This window comes from Schizophyllum commune (genome assembly GCF_000143185.2).
Source record: "Schizophyllum commune H4-8 unplaced genomic scaffold SCHCOscaffold_4, whole genome shotgun sequence".
Lineage (NCBI taxonomy): Eukaryota > Fungi > Basidiomycota > Agaricomycetes > Agaricales > Schizophyllaceae > Schizophyllum > Schizophyllum commune.
The window spans coordinates 1,072,952-1,091,159 of NW_026089541.1; the positions used below are offsets into that span (position 1 = coordinate 1,072,952).

The 18,208-nt window shown below is 58.2% G+C and overlaps 7 protein-coding genes across 7 annotated transcripts; 3 read left to right on the plus strand and 4 right to left on the minus strand.

The window, feature by feature from the left end:
- Window positions 1-886: 886 nt before the first annotated feature.
- SCHCODRAFT_02618108 (uncharacterized protein) lies at window positions 887-5,827 on the plus strand. Its single transcript, XM_003032558.2, has 6 exons — window positions 887-2,121; window positions 2,174-4,161; window positions 4,213-4,408; window positions 4,458-4,717; window positions 4,770-5,191; window positions 5,241-5,827. The coding sequence occupies exons 1-6, from the start codon at window positions 1,186-1,188 to the stop codon at window positions 5,663-5,665; spliced, it is 4,227 nt and encodes a 1,408-aa protein (XP_003032604.2). The 5' UTR covers window positions 887-1,185; the 3' UTR covers window positions 5,666-5,827.
- Window positions 5,828-6,610: 783 nt separating this feature from the next.
- On the plus strand, window positions 6,611-7,675 carry SCHCODRAFT_02618114 (uncharacterized protein). Its single transcript, XM_003032559.2, has 6 exons — window positions 6,611-6,641; window positions 6,703-6,869; window positions 6,926-7,027; window positions 7,085-7,204; window positions 7,259-7,400; window positions 7,455-7,675. The coding sequence occupies exons 2-6, from the start codon at window positions 6,781-6,783 to the stop codon at window positions 7,482-7,484; spliced, it is 483 nt and encodes a 160-aa protein (XP_003032605.2). The 5' UTR covers window positions 6,611-6,641; window positions 6,703-6,780; the 3' UTR covers window positions 7,485-7,675.
- A 109-nt stretch (window positions 7,676-7,784) lies between these two features.
- On the minus strand, window positions 7,785-10,204 carry SCHCODRAFT_02535281 (ADP-ribosylation). Its single transcript, XM_003033179.3, has 7 exons — window positions 9,862-10,204; window positions 9,519-9,809; window positions 9,282-9,420; window positions 9,087-9,216; window positions 8,767-8,915; window positions 8,525-8,664; window positions 7,785-8,403 (listed from the first exon to the last, which is right to left on the minus strand). Exons 1-7 carry the CDS (start codon window positions 10,132-10,134, stop codon window positions 7,864-7,866), a joined length of 1,662 nt encoding a protein of 553 aa, XP_003033225.1. The 5' UTR covers window positions 10,135-10,204; the 3' UTR covers window positions 7,785-7,863.
- A 2,883-nt stretch (window positions 10,205-13,087) lies between these two features.
- SCHCODRAFT_02618120 (uncharacterized protein) lies at window positions 13,088-14,122 on the plus strand. The gene is made up of 5 exons (XM_003032560.2): window positions 13,088-13,225; window positions 13,278-13,402; window positions 13,465-13,564; window positions 13,649-13,821; window positions 13,875-14,122. Exons 1-5 carry the CDS (start codon window positions 13,177-13,179, stop codon window positions 13,968-13,970), a joined length of 543 nt encoding a protein of 180 aa, XP_003032606.1. The 5' UTR covers window positions 13,088-13,176; the 3' UTR covers window positions 13,971-14,122.
- Window positions 14,123-14,291: 169 nt separating this feature from the next.
- On the minus strand, window positions 14,292-14,824 carry SCHCODRAFT_02495921 (uncharacterized protein; the record flags this gene model as incomplete). The annotated part of the gene is made up of 4 exons (XM_050343031.1): window positions 14,292-14,464; window positions 14,523-14,645; window positions 14,695-14,722; window positions 14,771-14,824. The coding sequence occupies 4 exons, from the start codon at window positions 14,822-14,824 to the stop codon at window positions 14,292-14,294; spliced, it is 378 nt and encodes a 125-aa protein (XP_050201015.1).
- Window positions 14,825-15,265: 441 nt separating this feature from the next.
- Window positions 15,266-16,248, minus strand: SCHCODRAFT_02219088 (uncharacterized protein). The gene is made up of 2 exons (XM_050342101.1): window positions 15,819-16,248; window positions 15,266-15,760 (listed from the first exon to the last, which is right to left on the minus strand). The coding sequence occupies exons 1-2, from the start codon at window positions 16,029-16,031 to the stop codon at window positions 15,317-15,319; spliced, it is 657 nt and encodes a 218-aa protein (XP_050201016.1). The 5' UTR covers window positions 16,032-16,248; the 3' UTR covers window positions 15,266-15,316.
- Window positions 16,110-18,173, minus strand: SCHCODRAFT_01148169 (prokaryotic type I DNA topoisomerase; the record flags this gene model as incomplete). Its single annotated transcript, XM_003033181.2, has 4 exons — window positions 18,008-18,173; window positions 17,591-17,955; window positions 16,333-17,538; window positions 16,110-16,293 (listed from the first exon to the last, which is right to left on the minus strand). The coding sequence occupies exons 1-4, from the start codon at window positions 18,086-18,088 to the stop codon at window positions 16,110-16,112; spliced, it is 1,836 nt and encodes a 611-aa protein (XP_003033227.1). The 5' UTR covers window positions 18,089-18,173.
- Window positions 18,174-18,208: the final 35 nt, after the last annotated feature.

Consider the following 18,208-nt stretch of genomic DNA (forward strand, 5'->3'; position numbering starts at 1 on the left):
GCAGTGCATCAATCATTGCTTTCATTGTGCGCCGTCGCCTGCGTCCGCTCTTCGTTTGGTTGTTGCCCTGCGTCCGCTCGAGTACGAAAGTTCTGGTCAACTTGAGTAGCGAGTATTCCAGAGATGCTGGCCTCCAAATATTCCGAATAAGCCACGGTCGTCGACGACGGGCGCTGCGCTCATCATGATTCAGGACCGCGGTGAATGGAGCCGCCGCTGAGGACAGGAAGTCTAGCGTGTACAAGAGCGAAGACTGGCGCCACAGCGGCGCAGGAGGATAGGTACGAGAAAACTGAATCGGCGGGAGTGCGAGTCGGGAGTATGTACAGGGCTTGACGAGTCGTTCGGCGGGGGCAGGATGAGCTTGCGCTACTGGCAGGGCGTAGCACGACAGAGCGACCGCTTTGTTCCGGCCCAAACAGAGGGGTGTACGTTACGTCGCGAGAGGTCCGGCTTCTCGCCGCTCTGAATTCGGATTTGGAAGTTCGGTGTGACTCACCCGGAAGTTCAAGGGGGTATGCGCGGAGTGCCCCGTGGGTATGCGCGCCGGGCTTTCGCGACGGAACCCACGTCTGGGTCATTGTTTGAGGCGCTACCGAGGAACCGACCGCACAGAATACTGCTTGAATCAGTGGCTTACCGCGTACAATCAGCGAGAGCATGGGTGATTGAGCCAGGTCCTGTTCTGGATTGGAGGGAATTCGTGATTGCTTGCGGTAGACGTATAGAGGGGGTGCCGTTACTGTATTGGAGACCTGTGTTCGCCTGCGGAGGTTGCTCGTGCGGAGGATGATTCGGAGAATGAAGGTCAGATGAAGGGGAGGGGTTGGGAGGAATAGGTGGGTGGTGATTGGATCTGGGCACGGACGTCCGCTACGAAGTATCTCTGCTTCACACCGTGGTTGCTGCCTCGACCCAGAGAAAGCAGGAGTCGCGCGAAGGCCTGTGTGAGAGCGTCCTGCTTGAATTCGGAGTGGCATTCGTAGAAAGGTGGCCGCCCGCAATCGCTGATAATAAGTGCGACATGATTCGCAATGGCGCATTCCGAATTCGGCTGGTTTTTGGCCGGATTAGGAAGGCAGGCATCAGGCGCCCGATCGCCGCTGGCGTTGGGATGGCGTGCTCGCCTTTTCCGCCGCATTTCTTATAGGCTCCCTCCGTCGCACCTCTTCCCCGACCACCACCATGTCTGCCCCCGCCGCCGCCGCCGTCGCCCGCGTCGCCTACGCTGCGTCCGACGTCCTCGTCGACGCGCTCCCCCCGCCCCCATCACCTTCCTCCTTTGCCCCCGCATTCCCCGCAAACGCGGCCAGGCGCCCGCGAGTGCACTCCATCCCCTTTGGCGCGGACCCTGGAGAGACCATCTCCCGCAGCAAGGACAGCGGCCTCGTCTCCCTCGTCGCCCCTGCCTCCTCGCAGCTCACCACTCGCCTCGTCCTCCATCTCAGCGAGAGCGCGAACCGCCCCGTCGTCCTCCACCTCAGCGTCGCAGACGACCTCTCGGATGTCCTACTCCTCCGCTCCTCCGCCACCTACTTCATCGTCTCCTCCACCGCCGAGGAGGCGCACGACAACGCCCTCCTCGCATCGCGGCTTGCCAGAGCGGCCAACAAGCTCGTGATCCACGCATTCTCAGGCGCGGCAGACGATGCCGTCGAGGAAGTCTCCGAGGACAAGATCACCGCCTTCCTCGCCGCACAATCGCCCGCGCCGATCCCGGCGGACGAGGCGGCTGCAGACCCATTCAAGGCGTACGAGCGCGCCGCGGCCAACACCCTCACCCTGGTCCGTCGCCCCGTCCGTCCGTACTCGACATACGGTGGTTCCCCCACGGACCCCCGCACCGTCGTCTTCCTTCTCGGCAGGGATGAGGCGCGCCTGAACACGGATGGCGTGCTCTTCGTCTCGATCTCTCTTTTGAACCCCCTCCCTGCTTCGCGCATCGCTTCCCTCGTGCCTGCATCTGCAGAGCAGGTCATTGTGCTCGAGCAGATCCGCCGATGGAACGTGAAGTGGACGCCGCTCTACCTCGACGTAGTCAATGCGCTGCAGGAGACCGCGAAGCCCGTCCACTCTGGTGTTTTGGGCAGCACGAAGGGTATTACGGATGCCGATGTGCAGGTATGTCTCACACTGATCTTCATCTTTATCTGGTTGCTAATGATACTTTTAGTCCGTCATCGAGAACGCTGCCTCTCGTCCTGTCTTGGGATCGGTTCCCGAGGTCGCCTCCACCTCAGCTTCCGTGCATGTCCCCAAGCATGAGAGCTCCTACACGAAGATCCTCTCCCACGTCTTCGGCGACCGGCTCGAGGTCGCCAACGACCCCTCCCTCGTCGCGACCCAAGGCAACCTCGCCACGAACCCCGAGTTCGCCCTCGGCCGCGTCCAGAGCCTCATTGAGAAGCGCAAGCAGCTCGTCGCGGCCATGGAGGAGCTCCTTCAGGCGTCTGGTATCCCCGATGACCTTCACAACCTTGTTTCCCAGTGGCTTTTGAACCAGGAGGACCCCGCGAAGAGCCGTAGGATCGGTGCCCAGATCACCGACGCGCTCAAGGCGACCCCGGTCGAGCACCCTGCGGCGGCGGAGGTGTTGAAGCTCCAGGACCAGCTCCCGCGCAACTCGCGCTGGATCATCGGCTCCGACGCTTGGTCTTACGATCTTGGTGCTTCGGGTCTGCACCACGCTATCGCGTCCGGCCTCGACATCAACATCCTCATCCTCGACACCCTCCCGTACACCACTCGCCATTCCGTCGACCCCAGCCGCCGCAAACAGGATGTCGGTCTGTACGCGATGAACCACGGCGACGTGTACGTCGCGAGCGTCGCCGTTTACTCGTCGTACGGCCAGGTCCTCCAGGCCGTCATGGAGGCTGACCGCTATCACGGTCCATCCGTCGTCGTCGCCTACCTGCCCTACCGCTCCGAGGACGTCCCCGCGCTCGAGGTCCTCAAGGAGACTAAGCTCGCCGTCGACGCGGGCTACTGGCCGCTCTACCGCTGGGACCCCAGCAAGGACGCCGCCAACCAGGAGGCCTTCCAGCTCGACTCGGACGCGATCAAGAACGACCTCCGCGCCTTCCTCGACCGCCAGAACCACCTCTCGCAGCTCTCGCGCGCGAAGCCGGCCGTCGCCGCCGAGCTCGTGAGCAGCCTCGGCGCGCGCGTGCAGGAGGAGCGGCGGCTGAAGGCGAAGCAGGCGTTCTCGCAGATGGTCGCCTCGCTCGACGCGCCGCCGCTCTTGATCTTGTACGCCTCGGACGGCGGGAACGCGGAGAAGCTGGCGAAGAAGCTTGCGCAGCGTGCGGAGGCGCGCGGGTTGTCGGTGACCGCGGGCACGTTCGACAGCGTCCCGCTCGAGTCGCTCGCGCAGGAGGAGTACGTCGCGTTTGTGACGTCGACGGCCGGGCAGGGTGAGCCGCCGCAGAACGCGCGCCGCTTCTTCAAGGCGCTGAACGCCGCGGTCGCTGCCGGTGAGAAGCCACTCACGAAGGTCAAGTACGCCGTCTTCGGCATGGGCGATAGCCACTACTGGCCGCGCGCGGAGGACGCGCAGTACTACAACCGCCCGGGCAAGGAGCTCGACCACAAGCTCGCCGCGCTCGGCGCAGAGCGCTTCGCGGACCTCGGCCTCGGCGACGACCAGGACGCGGACGGGCCGATGACGGGGTACAAGACCTGGGAGCCGCTCATCTGGAAGGCGTTCAAGGTCGACACGCTCGAGATCGCGGAGGCGGAGCCCGAGCCGATCACGAATGAGCACATTAAGGCCGCGTCGAACTTCTTGCGCGGGACGATTGTGGAGGGGCTGCAGGACACGACGACGGGGGCCTTGTCGGCGAGCGACACGCAGCTGACGAAATTCCATGGGATTTACCAGCAGGACGACCGCGATATCCGGGACGAGCGTGTCGGGCAGGGGATCGAGCCTGCGTACAGCTTTATGATTCGCGTGCGTATGCCGGGTGGGGTGTGCGACTCGCGGCAGTGGCTGCAGATGGACCAGATCTCGGACGAGCACGGCTGCGGGAACTTCAAGATTACGACGCGCCAGACGTTCCAGTTCCATGGTGTCATCAAGCGGCACTTGAAGAGCGCGATCAAGGACATCAACCGCGCGCTGCTCGACACGCTCGCTGCCTGTGGTGACGTGAACAGGTGAGTTAATTTGTCTACTTTTTTACGGGAAGCGATTGACGAGTTGCGCAGAAACGTTACTTGCTCCCTGATTCCCTCGAAGTCGAAGCTGCACGCTCAGGTCTACGAGTTCGCCAAGCAGGTCTCCGAGCACCTGCTCCCGCACACGAGCGCCTACCACGAGATCTGGCTCGACAAGAAGCTCGTCGCGGGTGACGCCCTCAAGGACTTCGAGCCCCTCTACGGCGACTTCTACCTGCCGCGCAAGGTTTGTTTTCTCTTCTTGCCCGTTGAATGTATACTTATCTTGTCTACAGTTCAAGGTCTCCGTCGCCGTGCCGCCCACGAACGACGTTGATGTCTTCACCAACGACCTCGGCTACATCGCCATCGTCGGCGACGACGGCGAGCTCCAGGGCTTCAATGTGTCGATCGGCGGTGGTATGGGTGTCACGCACGGCAACAAGAAGACGTACCCGCGCTTGGGTACGGTTATCGGTTTCTGCACGCCCGAGCAGGGCAAGACCGTCGCCGAGAAGGTCATGCTCGTGCAGCGCGACCACGGCAACCGTGCTGAGTACGTCGTCATCTCATGACCATCTTACGGACACTGACCTTCACCATCATAGCCGCAAGAACGCGCGCTTGAAGTACACTGTCGACCGCCTCGGCGTCGACGGCTTCCGCGAGGAGGTCGAGAAGCTGCTCGGCTGGAAGCTCGCGCCCGCCCGGCCGTTCACCTTCGACCGCAACATCGACGACTTCGGCTGGTCGCAGGGCGAGGACGGCAAGCACCACTTCATGATGTACATCGAGAACGGCCGCGTCGAGGATGTGCCCGGGCGCGAGTTCAAGACCGGCCTGCGCGAGATCGCGAAGGTGCACAAGGGCACGTTCCGCCTGACGACGAACCAGCACCTGATGCTGTCCGATATTGCGGAGGAGGACCTGCCGCAAATCAAGTCGCTGCTCGCGAAGTACAAGCTCGACAACCTCGAGCACACTGGCCTGCGTCTGTCTTCGTCCGCATGCGTTGCCTTCCCTACTTGTGGTAAGTACGCTGATATCTTCACTTGCGATTCGAACTCACATTCTCTTAGGTCTTGCTATGGCCGAGTCCGAGCGCTACCTGCCCATCCTTATCGACAAGGTCGAAAAGATCTGCGAGGAGAACGGCCTGCGGCACGACTCGATCGTCATGCGCATGACCGGCTGCCCCAACGGCTGCGCGCGGCCCTACGCCGCTGAGGTCGCCTTCGTCGGCAAGGCGCCTGGCACGTACCTCATGCTGCTCGGCGGTGGCTACTACGGCCAGCGCCTCAACAAAATCTACCGCGAGTCCGTCACCGAGCCCGAGATCCTCGCCATCCTCCGGCCCATGATCAAGCGCTACGCGCTTGAGCGGCACGAGGGCGAGCACTTTGGCGACTGGACGATCCGTGCGGGCTATATTGCCCCCACGACGGAAGGCAAGTTCTGGTACGATCGCATGGGTGGCGAGGGCGAGAACAGATTGGCGGCGTGAGCGCCGTGCAGTTCTTTCATACATGTATTTCTTTTTACTTACCTCTATCGGTTGTATTGTGCTCTCTCTTGCTCTGTATACGTTCCGGCATGCTTATTTACGACGTGGAAATGTGTAAACGCAACATAGATTTTCTCAATCGAACGACTTCATTATCTCAGAGTCGGGTGTGAACATCGTCAAGGGAGCTACCAGGAGTGTTATACCTTATATTCGAGAGGATATAGCAGACGAAGTAGGCCTGGGGGCAGGAACATGTATGAAGGTCGCTTGCATGTCTTCGCAAGATCTGAACATCTCAGATGACCTGCGGCGTTCGCCGAGACTGCTTTCCAATTGATGGCTTCGAATCTGGGTCCAACTTGCCCTCCTCCCAGGACCACCATTTGACACTCAGGGAGCTTCTCTACGTCTGAATCTCTTCCTTGACACTGGCCTCTCGTCAGAAACGCTCACTGTGACAATCAAGCATCAGCTCTCCCGCTACGCGCCTTGCGATCCATTCTCGACCTTGCGATTTACTCAGACCTCCACCTCGGCAGGACCAACTAGGCACAAACTGATTGACCAAGGCCCAAACAAATGATACACACTTCTCTGTATGGCTTTGGACTGCACCCAGATACTCGACGACTGCACGGGTCATAGCTATGGACGCTCAAGCGGTCCTCATCTTCACCCTGGTTCGTAGGCAATAATGCAGTTAGCTCTATAGGACGTGATCTCATGATCAGAGATATCTGACTGTTGGTGCGCCGTGGCAAAAAATCTCCATAACCCTCCACTTCGTCCCTCGCCATCATTACAAGCTGTTCGTTTGGTCTCGGAAACCATTCCTTTTCGAGCAGGCACCTCCCGCTCTCGATTCTCTTCCGTCCTCGACGGCCCTCGAAGTGCATGACCGCAGGAGCTCACGAGTCGTGAATGGGCTACGTATATGGACACAAGGGTGGGGTTGGATCGTCGCGTCTGACAGGTACCGGACAATCGCCGCGCTTAGCTCGTAAAGCATGGAGTTGAGCTCGCACATATAAAAGTACCCAGGCGAACCAGGATACTTCATCATCCAGCCGTCGCTCCTGTTCTTTGAAGACTCGACCCTCTACCACCTGAGCATGTACTACCCCGAAGTTATTGTTGCGCTTGCCGTGACTGCTGCGAGCCTTGTTGCCGCCGAGCAGCATACCGTACAGTTTACAAACAAGTACGTTGCTCTTAGCGCCCAGTTCCTCGTCTCTGATGTATACACGCGCTTCATAGCTGTGGTACCGGCACCCCCAAGCTCATTTCGCAGAACGGCGCAACGCTCCATTCCGGCACTGGTTCTTACACCCAGAACAGCGCTATCATTGGTGCCATCGCGTAAGTCGGATGACTTACCTCTTTGCCCTTGTCTCGATCTAACGGCCACTCGTGAAGCTACCTTCAGACCGGCCCCTGCGGCCTCAACGGTGATAATTGCCCCATCGTCGAGACAACTCTGCGCGACCCGCCGTCGCCTGGCGCAGGCTCCAGCACGGACATCTCTCTGATCGCCCCGTAAGCACCCCCGCACTGGCCTCTCCCTACGAAGACGACTGACAGCGGCCACAGCCACAAGTACACTCGCGCTGTCCACTTCGAGTATTATAACGGGTGCAACGGTCAGGGCAAGACGTGCGCGAGCGCGAACTGCCACGATGCATTCCACACCCCGACAGACTATTGGGCTCAGGTTCAGTGCCAGGTCAACGGCGTACGTCGCTCATGATCTTGTACTCAACGCTCTCACACACGTTTCTTTATTCAGGTCGATCTCCACATCACATTCTGCCCTTGAGCAGCATCTCCGGACTCGCCGCTGTTCATGAAGAAGCGGGCATACGCAGGAGGAAAACTATACAGAAGGATCATTCGAAGCAGTCATAGGTATCAAGGGCGTCTAAATCTGATGTGTTGTGAAACTACGTAGGGAATATACATCGCAAACCTGTAGCATAAATGAAGGCGCGTCCAGGAGCGCCGTCTGCCAACTGAATCCGGGCGCTAAGCGACCTCGCGAGCCAGAGCCCGGTTTCCCAGGTGGGACTTGACCAAATGCTCCCGAATCCATTCCCAGCTCTTCGCTGTAATCATGACCGTGCATTCATCGCTCATCGTAAATTCCAACCTCATCTTCTCAAAGATTCAATTGCTTCGGCGTCAAAGAACTTACAACACTAACACTCTTCATACGGATCCGGACTATCGAGATGATGCACCTCGTCGTACTCGTCCGGCCATTCCCCGTATTCGTCCTTCCATTTCTGGCATTCTTCCCAATCGTCGTACTTTCTTGGCGGTGTTGCTAGAGACACTGCCGCTTTCCCCTTGTCTTTGCGAGGGCCGCTACCAGAGGCTTGTTGTGTCCTCGCCGCATCGGCTCGCTGTGCCCCTGCCGCTTCAGCTTGTTGACTTGCCGTTCCCCGAGGGGGGCGCGTCTGACCATTCCCGGCCCACGCAGGCGCTGCCAACATCGTCGGGAATGTCTGCGGCGCCACGCCCCGCTGAAGCATAGGTGCCGCGCCGACCTGCGGCACAAAGGGCGGCATCCCAGTCCCGTTTGGAGCACCGCCAAGGAGGGTGCCCATCATGGCGTTGAAGTTGTTGCCGGCATTGATGTTGTGAGCGAGCCCGTTTGCCCCACCGGCAAGCGCCATAATCTGATTGTGCTGTGTGGTCGCGTTCCGATATAGCTCATCGACGTCCCACTCGATCATCTAACAGAGAGGTCAGCAAGAGGGTACGGGAAGAGTCATGGTCAGGAGACAACGACACGGTGGTGTGCGAGAGCACGGCCAGCAAAAGCGAGTACCATCTATCAGCAAGCAAGATACTCACATAGCACGGAAGCACCAGCGCCGTATGGCGCACGACATACACGTTGCCGGCGTTATAGGACTCGTACCGCCCGCTCCCAACAGCTTGAGTCGGCTTGCGCTTGGATTCATCGTACGATTGTGTGACGCGGCCGGGGAGTACTGTGTGAAGCAGGGCATGAGTTACACGAACGAGTCAAGCTCTCGTAGCAGGTAGTCGAGGTCTGCGACTTGAAGTACTGATCGTGCCACAAAACCACTCACCACGACACGCAAAGATCCGATCCGCACCCAATGCATAATCCATGGAAGTCTCGCCGTCCTGCGCAAGATATATGCCATAGCCCATGGCTGTCCCGTTAGTGACTCGGTGCTTGCCGACGCCGCCGATGCGGAAGCCTTCGCTGAGGATGCTAAGATGGGGGTTAACGGGTGCTGCCAAAGGCACGCGCAGAAGGAAGTGGAATGTGAGGAAGAAGATAGGGTGGATAAAGGACCAGAGGACGGAATGATAGCACAAGATGCAAATGGATAATGCGGAAGGTCGTAGAAAAAATGGAGGCAAAATGGGCGTCATTACTCACGACTCGATATTCGCCGCCGATGTCCCGTGGAACAGTTGCTTCTCCTCGGGCTCGCAACCCATTATCTCGCGTAGCTTGACACGCGCTTCCTCGAACCGCTTCTCGAGCTCGTAGTTGACGATCCAGTGGACTGAGGAGGAAAGGCGGGAGCGTGAATCAGTCTCTAAGCTTCATAACCGGCGCATCCACACGTACATCGCTTGACCTTGCAGTTGGACCCCTTCTCAAACAGCTGCCTCCATGGCTCGAATCGGTCCAAGTCGTCCGGATGCGCAGGCGAACCGTCGTCCAGGTTCCCGTCTGCGTTGACGACGACTCGGAACACGATGCCTTCCTGCAGAAATGTGAGCACGGTCGACTCGGTGTGAAAGAAAGGGGACAGTATGCCCGGAGTGCAAGCCCAAGCGCTAAAGCAAAATTCGTGCCACATACTTTCTTCTTCTCGACCTGCTTGCATAACGCCTCATACTCCTTGCGCTCTTGAGCAGCGAGCTTGCGCGCGAGGCGCTCGTCGGCGGCCAGGGTGCGCTTCGTAACCTTAGGCGGCCGCACACCCTGCTTAGGCTTGGAGGTAGAAGCCACTCTACTTTCAGTATCGTGGGAGGTGCTCGGCCGTGGCTGTGGCTTCGGCTTGACGTTCTCGCTGGGTGAAGTACGCTGCCGCTTGTGCGTACGAGACTTAGACGACCCTGCGATGGGGGCTTCTAGTATCTCAATCTCATCCTTCAAATGTCGCTCGTGAGTCAGTAATCTCTGGCAGGGGCGCAGCACTCACGTCGTCCGATGCAGCTGAAGGTGTTCTTGGGCGCTTATTTGCGTTGCCACTTGGACGTCGCTGCTGCAATGGTCTTGGCGCTTTCATTGCGTCTATTGAGAGCTGAGGAGAACATGAGGCATCTTCCTTGGCTTTTCCCTTGTCCCTTCTATTGCCAACGCTGTCGATGATTTCCATTGCTTTCGAGACGCGTTGGCCTCGGCGCTCGTCGTCGTATACGAATGCGTCGTCATCCCAGTCAGACCCCGTCAGATCCAGAACTTCAACGCTCATAGCAAGCTCAACAAGTGTTCTCAGAGAGGCAGAAACGCAAGCGTCGTGATGGTTGTGTCCAAAGAACAATGGAGTTCAGCTCCAAGTGGAATATTGCGGCGTGACTCAGTGACCGGCACTGGCTGAGCACGTGAAGCAACGACGCGTGACGTCAGATCCGAAGATCGCCGGAATTCTCCGGAAGTTCAACTTGAACAGCGCCATGACTTCGACCTCGAACTCACTGGGACTATGCGCTTCGAAGGCTCATGTATATACATACTTCAACACCTCGGACACTCAGGCTCTACTGCTCTTTTGATGCTTACCCCGAAAACGCGTCGTTCGACCAGCTGCCTCACCAGGTGCCCGCCTGCAGAGATGCCGAGGAAGGTACCTTTCCTTCCCATGCAGTCCCACTCGCGGGAGAAGACGCATGTATACGTGTAACTACCCACGTCCTCTCATAGACCTCCGTTTGCAACCTTGGGAATGATGGGCAGCCGCGGCCAGCGCAGATTCCACGCGAATCTATCTCCGTATACCGTGTCAATCCCAGCTCATACAGATCTTGCTCTCTGTCGACTATCAATGATGTTTTGCTGCGGTCACCTGGGCCTTATATACAAGAGGGCTATCCAAAAACGACACGACTCACGTCGAAGCTGGTGACGCGCTCGTCCGGTATACAGGCCATCGACCGATGACCCGCTCTTCAGCGCCGGCGAACAAGAATATACGCGTCCCCTCGTTCGCCACATCCACCCTTCCGCAGACGACGAAGCGCGCAAATGACACACGACAGGGCGATGACCTTTTGCAAGCCCGACACCTCCCACTACGAGCAATGTCATCTTACCACGCAGGCCCGCAAGTGACCTACCTGGCGACCGTCAACTGATGATGCACCTCTGCGCCGCGAAGTTGGGCTCTTGCGCCGCAGAAGTGCTCTTCTGCCGCGTAGTTGACCTTGTATTAGACTCTCGCTAATTTCTGTCGGTTATTCTCTCCTAGGAGTGTCCGAACTGCTGCGACTCTCAGGCCCATAGTCTCCGAGCGTCTCCAGCGTCTTTACGCCCTCGGACGCTCCGGAGAGCCTCAAGGACACCCGCGGCTGAACGTGTATACATCGTACCGCGGTCTTACCCCATGCGCATCCGCCTACTTGAAAGCCTCATCATCTTCCCATCACCCCTTTGGTCCTCGACGCATCATTCGCAGGATATACAGCTCGAAGATCTCACAACGACTTGCGCTCAGTTTTAGCAGCGTGGCCACTCATTCACCAAGCCCCTTCTTGTCTTCATTCTGGGAAGACCGCTTCCTAGTTCACTGCAGCGCATGTGCTCTCCACGAGAAATGATGGCGACGCTGGTCGAACTCCCTCGTTCGGGTACGGATTCCCTCAAACCTTCGTCTTCGTCGTCCGTGTTCTCTACATTCCGTATGCATATTTCTCAGCTTTGTGAGCACAATCCCTCCATCTCGCACACACATTCTGGCAAGTCCGCACATATTTTCTCAGCTCCGTGAATGCATTCCCTCACACCCAAGTGCACATTCTCTCGATTCTCTGAAGTCGCCGTAGGACTGAATTATCTGGCAAGTAGCGACTACGTCTAACTATGCGCTGAATGCCTTCCCCTACGCGTCGGACCTCGAGCGGCGCGGTGTTTGGCTTCGAGCGCTGGGTGCCAGATCTTCTACGGATGACTTGGGCGGAGGGCCAGCGTCAACTCCCTCGCTGTGTATAACACTACGCGCGGGCAGTCTACGAGTCGTCGGGTTGCCGTCAAGGCGCCTGCGAAATGTACACGCCTCTGTTCAGGTCTGGTCGTGCTCCTGAGTGCGATTTCTTCGTACCATAAATTCAAGAACATCCAGTATGAATCTCTGAGCAGCCGTTCATAATCGAACTTGAGGTTTAGTCACTCCATTATGCACTGGCCCGTCGTACGCAGATATCCTTAGGCAGCACGCATAAGACGACCGTCAACAGAATCACAAATCCACTGGCGCGAAACGACATGCGGATGCTAACAAGTAGGCGACATGAGGACGAACAGTTCCCCCCTTGGGCGCTCGACAGCAAGGACGGACCATCGGATGGTCTTTCGGTGGCCTGCTGTCATGATTGCTTCCTGTGAAGCCAACGCTGAACGTAGCTATACCCCTCAAGCGAGTGCTGATAGTAAGGCCGAATTGAGATCTCAGGCTCATGCTAAACACGATATGAACGTTGTCCAAGAGTCATTGAGCGACAAAAAAGCAGAATCACGACGCCGAGTTCCCCAACTGACAGATCGTCTTCCCGCTCATATTCATTTGCTGGACATAGCCCGGAACGCGGTGATAGCCAGCCACTCCAAAATGGAGTCCCCTTATTGTAGTGCGCCCTGGGCCCCTCGCGCTCCACTCCTCTCAAAGTAGCGGTGGTAAAAGAGATAGATACGGCGCTACTCTGGCGCGTGATGCTCGATGGCGGTGGTCGAAAGCAAGAGAAATTAGAGAAAGACAAGCAGAGTTACACTGCTGCGTCACACCGGATTTGGTGACCACGCGGCGCACAGAGGGACACGTGATTGCCACATGTGCCCACAAGAAATCTCGTTCCATTGGCTTTGTGTCATTACTGGAGGGACCAGACAACCCTCAATGTTTGCCTCAATGCCCACCAAGCAGTGCACTATAGGATAAAGCCACAAGCACACTTTTCATAGTCTTAGGGGGTGATAAAACAAGCGTTTCCCAGTCGCTGAAGCGATAAGGCTACCATTTCGACGGATGTCAGGTTGGTAGCAGGAGCCAACTCATAACAATGGCGAGTAATGACGGCAGGATACGCTTGCCTCATAGTATGAGGAAGAGCTAAGGAGATTCGGTGAGAACTTGGAGAAGGCACATGTCGGTTTTCTGTGCTTATTGAACGCACGCGAATTTTGATCCGCATTCGGCGCGGCGCCTGATACGCGCCGCGCGCGTCTTATCCTCGACCACGTCCTCCTCCTGTCCGCCCCGTATTCTCTCCCCCCTGCAGCTGGATCGTCGGTCTACTACTCAGTCATGGGCTTCAAACATGCTGCGGTGCTCGCTCCGGTCTGCTTCTTCCTAGGTGCGTTCATATTCGAGGCGGTCCTGCCAGGCACCTGAGCCCAAGGATGCAGGCGTCCTGTTCATCTGCTTCAACATGGACTATAGGATCCTCTGGGGGGAGGTCAACAGCAGGGAAGTCCAGGACGACGGCATCTTCTTCTACACGACGTTCTACAATGCGCCGCCAGCGATCAAGGTGCGTGGCGCTGCTGTCCGCAACGGCGAGGATGTTGACGCGCTCCCCTTCCTCCCCCACAGTCACTAATGCACGGAATGATGGGCGTGAGCATCCTTGGGCACGTCGCGAAGCTGCACAAGTGGGATGATAGCGCTATGTTCTTCGATGGGTCGAGCTTGGGTGCGTGTTGGTGTCCCTGTTGGACGAACGTCGTGCTGACCCTCTGCCGCCCTTTCCCCTCTTCTCTCGTTCTCCCCCCTTTAGCCGCGTTCATCTTTGCTATCGCCATCTACACCACCACTATCCTCCCCATGCTGCGCAACGTCGTCAACCCGCGCGAGGACATAACACACACGGAGCGCGTACAGTCGCTGCAGATCCTCTCCGCGGCGAACGTTATCATCATTTTCTGCCTCGCTGCGGTGCTCTTACTTCAGGTACGAGCTGCCTCATATACCACACAGCTCGTCGAAACTGACTGTCAATGCAGGCCGGCCAGGAATACGCGCGGAGACAGGACGAGAAGACGTTGGCGAAGTTCCTCGGGGAGCAAAAGAAGGAAGCGAAGGCGGCAAAGACGGACTGATCGGGCAGTCCGCACGCCTGGAGCTTGACCCCCTTTACAGGACACCTGGGTTTTTGATGTATGCTATGCTCTCGTGCTCTCGCTATGGGAACAATGTTTGTACTGCTGTACGATGCCCACGAGTGTAAGTGCCAGCGGATTTAGTGAGTGTCAGCGGGTAAGCGAGTGCTACCGATGCGGACCCCTCATCGAGCAGAGTCAGTGGATTGCAAGCACAACAGGGCGAAGGTCCAAATACATCCTTCCAAAGCAGTCGAAAGCAACACGGCCATCCATCCGAAGCAACCTCATCCAAAGCAGCCGTCCATCGTCCATTCTCAATCACCAATCGTCCGCCGCAGCAAACGTCGTCTTCTTCACTGCTCTGCCTCGCCCCGCCTTCTTCGCCCCTCCGCGCCCTCGCGTAGACCCTCGAGTGCTGCCGCTTCTGCCTCTCTTTCCTCTCGTCGAGGTCGATCGCCCGCCGCCGCCACCGCCGTCCTTGTTGGGGCATGCTGAGAAGGCGAAGATTTGTCAGTGAAGGGATAACAAATCGACGCACAAGTAGCGCACCATTACTCCAGTGACCTGTCTCGTGGCAAATGTAGCATTCGCCCGTCTGACCGCCGCCTCCGCCTCCGGAGTTCATGCTCTTCGACCGCCCTCCACCACCAAAACTGTCTGTATTTGGACAATCTTGAGGACGCTTAGCATAGAGAACCTCGACTTCAACTGTAGAGCTCACCCTTTGACCAGTGGCCTTCTTGATCGCACTATGAAGGCGATGAGGATGCGGATGGTATGAGGCACAACATGCTTACCTTGAAGCACTTTCCGCCGCCTCCACCGCTTGCCGCACGGTTGCCGGAATCCATAGTCTTCAAGCGCTTCGAGCTCGAGTCGCCGGCATTTGGACAATCTATGGGCTTATGAGCACCTCACATCGCCGTCCTTGCAGAGGACCACTCACTGCTCGACCAGTGTCCCTCCTGGTCGCACTATTATACCCCAATATTAGCGCCCCGCTCTCGACTGACGTTCAGCTCACGCACCTTATAGCACTTCCCCGACCTCTCACCTCCGCCTCCCCCACCACTCGTACTCGTCGTCCGATTGCTCACATTGACTGACCCCAACCCACCGCCGCCCTTCTTCCTCGGCTCCTCGTCGCCCCACTCGAAGAACCTGCAGTTATCGGGTTCGCTGTTCGAACATTTGTAGAAGATCCGGCCCTTGTTAGGGCCGTCCTTCGTGACGGTGAGTTGGCGGGCGGGGATCCCGCAGTCGCAGGTGCGCTCGTCGAGGTCCTGAGGGACGATGGATGTAAGCGCCTTGCTCCTCGATTGACGAGTTTAAATGACTCGAGGCTAAAAGATGAAGAGAAAAAGACAAATGTATGAGTATACGCACCACGGCTGCCACCGGTCTCTTCGCCGGAATGCTTGACGCTGGGAGTTCGTCCGCCCACTCGAAGAACCCGCACTCCTCGGTCGCGCAAGTGAAGTACCCGCGCCCGCGGTTCGATCCGGCGTTGTCCCAGGTCTTGCGCGCGGCGGGGCGCCCGCCGGGGCATTCGCAGCTCTTGGTGGCAGTAGCTCGAGAGGTGGGTGCGGCGGCTCGTGGGGCGGGCGCTGTGGCTCGTGATGAGGGTGCTTGAGCGCTAGATGTGGGGCCCTGTGCGCATAACGCTGGGCGAGACGTGGAAGGCTGTGCGCGCGAGTTGGGCGCAGGTCGTGAGGTCGACGCTTGGCGGGACGTTGATGCAGCGGGCTGCGCTCGACTGCGTGGCGCGCGAGCGGGAGGTGGGGGTGCTGAGGGGAGTTGCGCGTCAGGTCAGACAATAGACATAGTCAAGGCAGACGAGCATACCATCGTCATCACCCCCTTCGTCGTCGGACTGGATGTCGATCGGCCCCGTACCACGCCCAGCGCCTCCTCCACCACGCCCTCCGCGCCCTGCACCACGACTAGCGGGCCCGCCCGCCCCTCGTCCGCGCCCACCTCGAGCGCCCCGGCCTGCGCCGCCTCCACGGCCAACGCCGCCTCCCCCGCCCCCGCCCCCACCTCCGCCGCCTCCGCCATTCCCTCCGCCGCCACCTGGTGGGTTAAGGCGACGCTTCAGACTCTGCAACGAAGTCAGTACACCGCATTCTGATCAGTCTAGTCGCGGACCGTGATGAGCTTGTTGATCTCCTGCTCCGAGACCTCGAACATTTCCTTGTACATCTGCAGGTCTTCCTCGATGAACTCTTCCTTCGTCTTCGTCCCGTTGCATACTTGCTTCATCGAACGCTCTGTCTGCAAGAGTGACATATGTTGAGTGAGGAAGGGGGAAAGCATATTGCTACGCACCGCGCGACGCAGCTGCGGCTTCGTCAAGCACTTCTCCAGCCCAATCTGGTCGTAGCCCTCCACCAGCCCAATACCCAAAGTCGAAGGCTTCAAATACTTTGTCTGCCCCGCCATCTCCTCGATAACATACTCGCGATTGATCACCGTCTCGATATGCTGCGCGATTGTTGCGTCCGTCCCGATCCCATTCTTGTCCATCAACGTCACCAAATCTGCCTCCGTCAAATAGTTCGGCCCCGTCGTCGTCCCAGTCAGCAGCTCCACACGCGCTGGCTGGAACTCGTCGCCCTGCTGGAACTCGGGCACCGCGTGCCCGTTCCACTTATCATAGACATAAACTTCGAGGTAGTTGCGTTCAAGCACGATGAGGCCCGTGGTGTGGAATGCCTCGCCACCGCAGAGCACGTCGATGACCGTTTGAAACCCCTCAGCGTCCTTGGAGCAGCATGCAAGGAAGCGGCGCGCAATAAATTCGTACACGCGCTTCTCATCACCCGCGAGCTGTGCGGCGTGCGCCGTGGGGTGGATCGGCGGATGCGCGTTGTCGTTGTGCTTGCCCTTGCGTGGGCGTTCAAAGCCACCTTGATCGTTCAGCTTCGTCGCAAAGGCGCCCCATGTGGCATCTGCCTTCTGCTTTTCGATGAGTGACTTGAAGTCCATGTTGTTCGGGAACTGGTCGGTCTCAGTGCGCGGGTAGGACACGAACCCTTGTTGGTAGAGCTTCTCCGCAATATCGAGGACACGCTTGGGCGCGAGGCGCAGCAGGCGGGAGCCGGCTTTCTGTAGCTCGACAGTTGTGAGCGGAAGCGGCTTCCATTTCTTCGTGGTCTTCTTGACGACCTTGGTCACGGTCGTGAGCGTGTCGCGCATAACGAGCTGGTAGAGCGCAACGGCGACGTCACGGTCAAAGATGCGGCCACGCTGCCAAGTGAAGGGGGTCTCGTCGTTGGAGCCGGGCGCCTTGATGGTAAGATGAATGTAGGAAAAGTCCTCAGGGACGAAGCTCTTGACTTGCTTGAAGCGGTTGACGACGAAGCCGAGGGTGGGGAACTGGCAGGAGCCGTACGAGATGACATGGCTCTTGTCGCCTATGACGGGGATGTGGGCCTGCAGCCCCATGGTCTGCATTCGCGTGAACGCGGCGCCGATCTTGAGGTCGAGAACGGTGCGCGCGGCGACGGCGTCCACCTGTCGCTGGTCGAGTTCTTGCGGGTTCTGTGCAGCGTTGTGGATGTCTCTGAGGGTCTGTTGGCACGGTATAGCACCCAAAGCATGCACACGCAACGCACCGAGCAATGATGGCACTAAAGTGTGCCCTTTCTACCCTAATGTTCCGCTTCGCTCGCTTGCATACGGACACTACCTCCCATCCGATGTATTCGCCCTCGCGATCGCAGTCGGTCCAGATCATGACTATGTCTGCACTTCGCGCCTCAGCTAGCAGGTTCTTCTCAATGGCTTTCTTGTCGGGTGGGATGAATGTATTGACGTCGGCTTCGAACAGCGCGATGGGTGCGCAGGAGTGCCATTTCCTGTGCGTGTCGTAGAAGTCTTGTTGCGTGAGGTGGCCCGCTACGCAGGTCACCGTCATTCTGGCGTTACGGGGCGCGTAGTCGAAGTCGTAGTTCTTGATATAGTTACATTGCGTCGACCGCTATCGTTCGCGTCAGCCACGCGCTCCAACCACTCTGAAATGGTCCACGCACGGTGCTGAGCCTTCCTCCAGACAGAATTTGGCTTATAGACTTGGATATTGAGGGCTTCTCGGCCACACATAGAATCTTCATGATGATGGTTCACGAGAAGCAAGACGAAGTCCGAGATGGCGAAGAGGTGATTAGTCTGGAAAAGACTCGTAAGCCTTGCTTCAATACGATACCCTCATCTACTCGTGGGCGCTCAAAGCA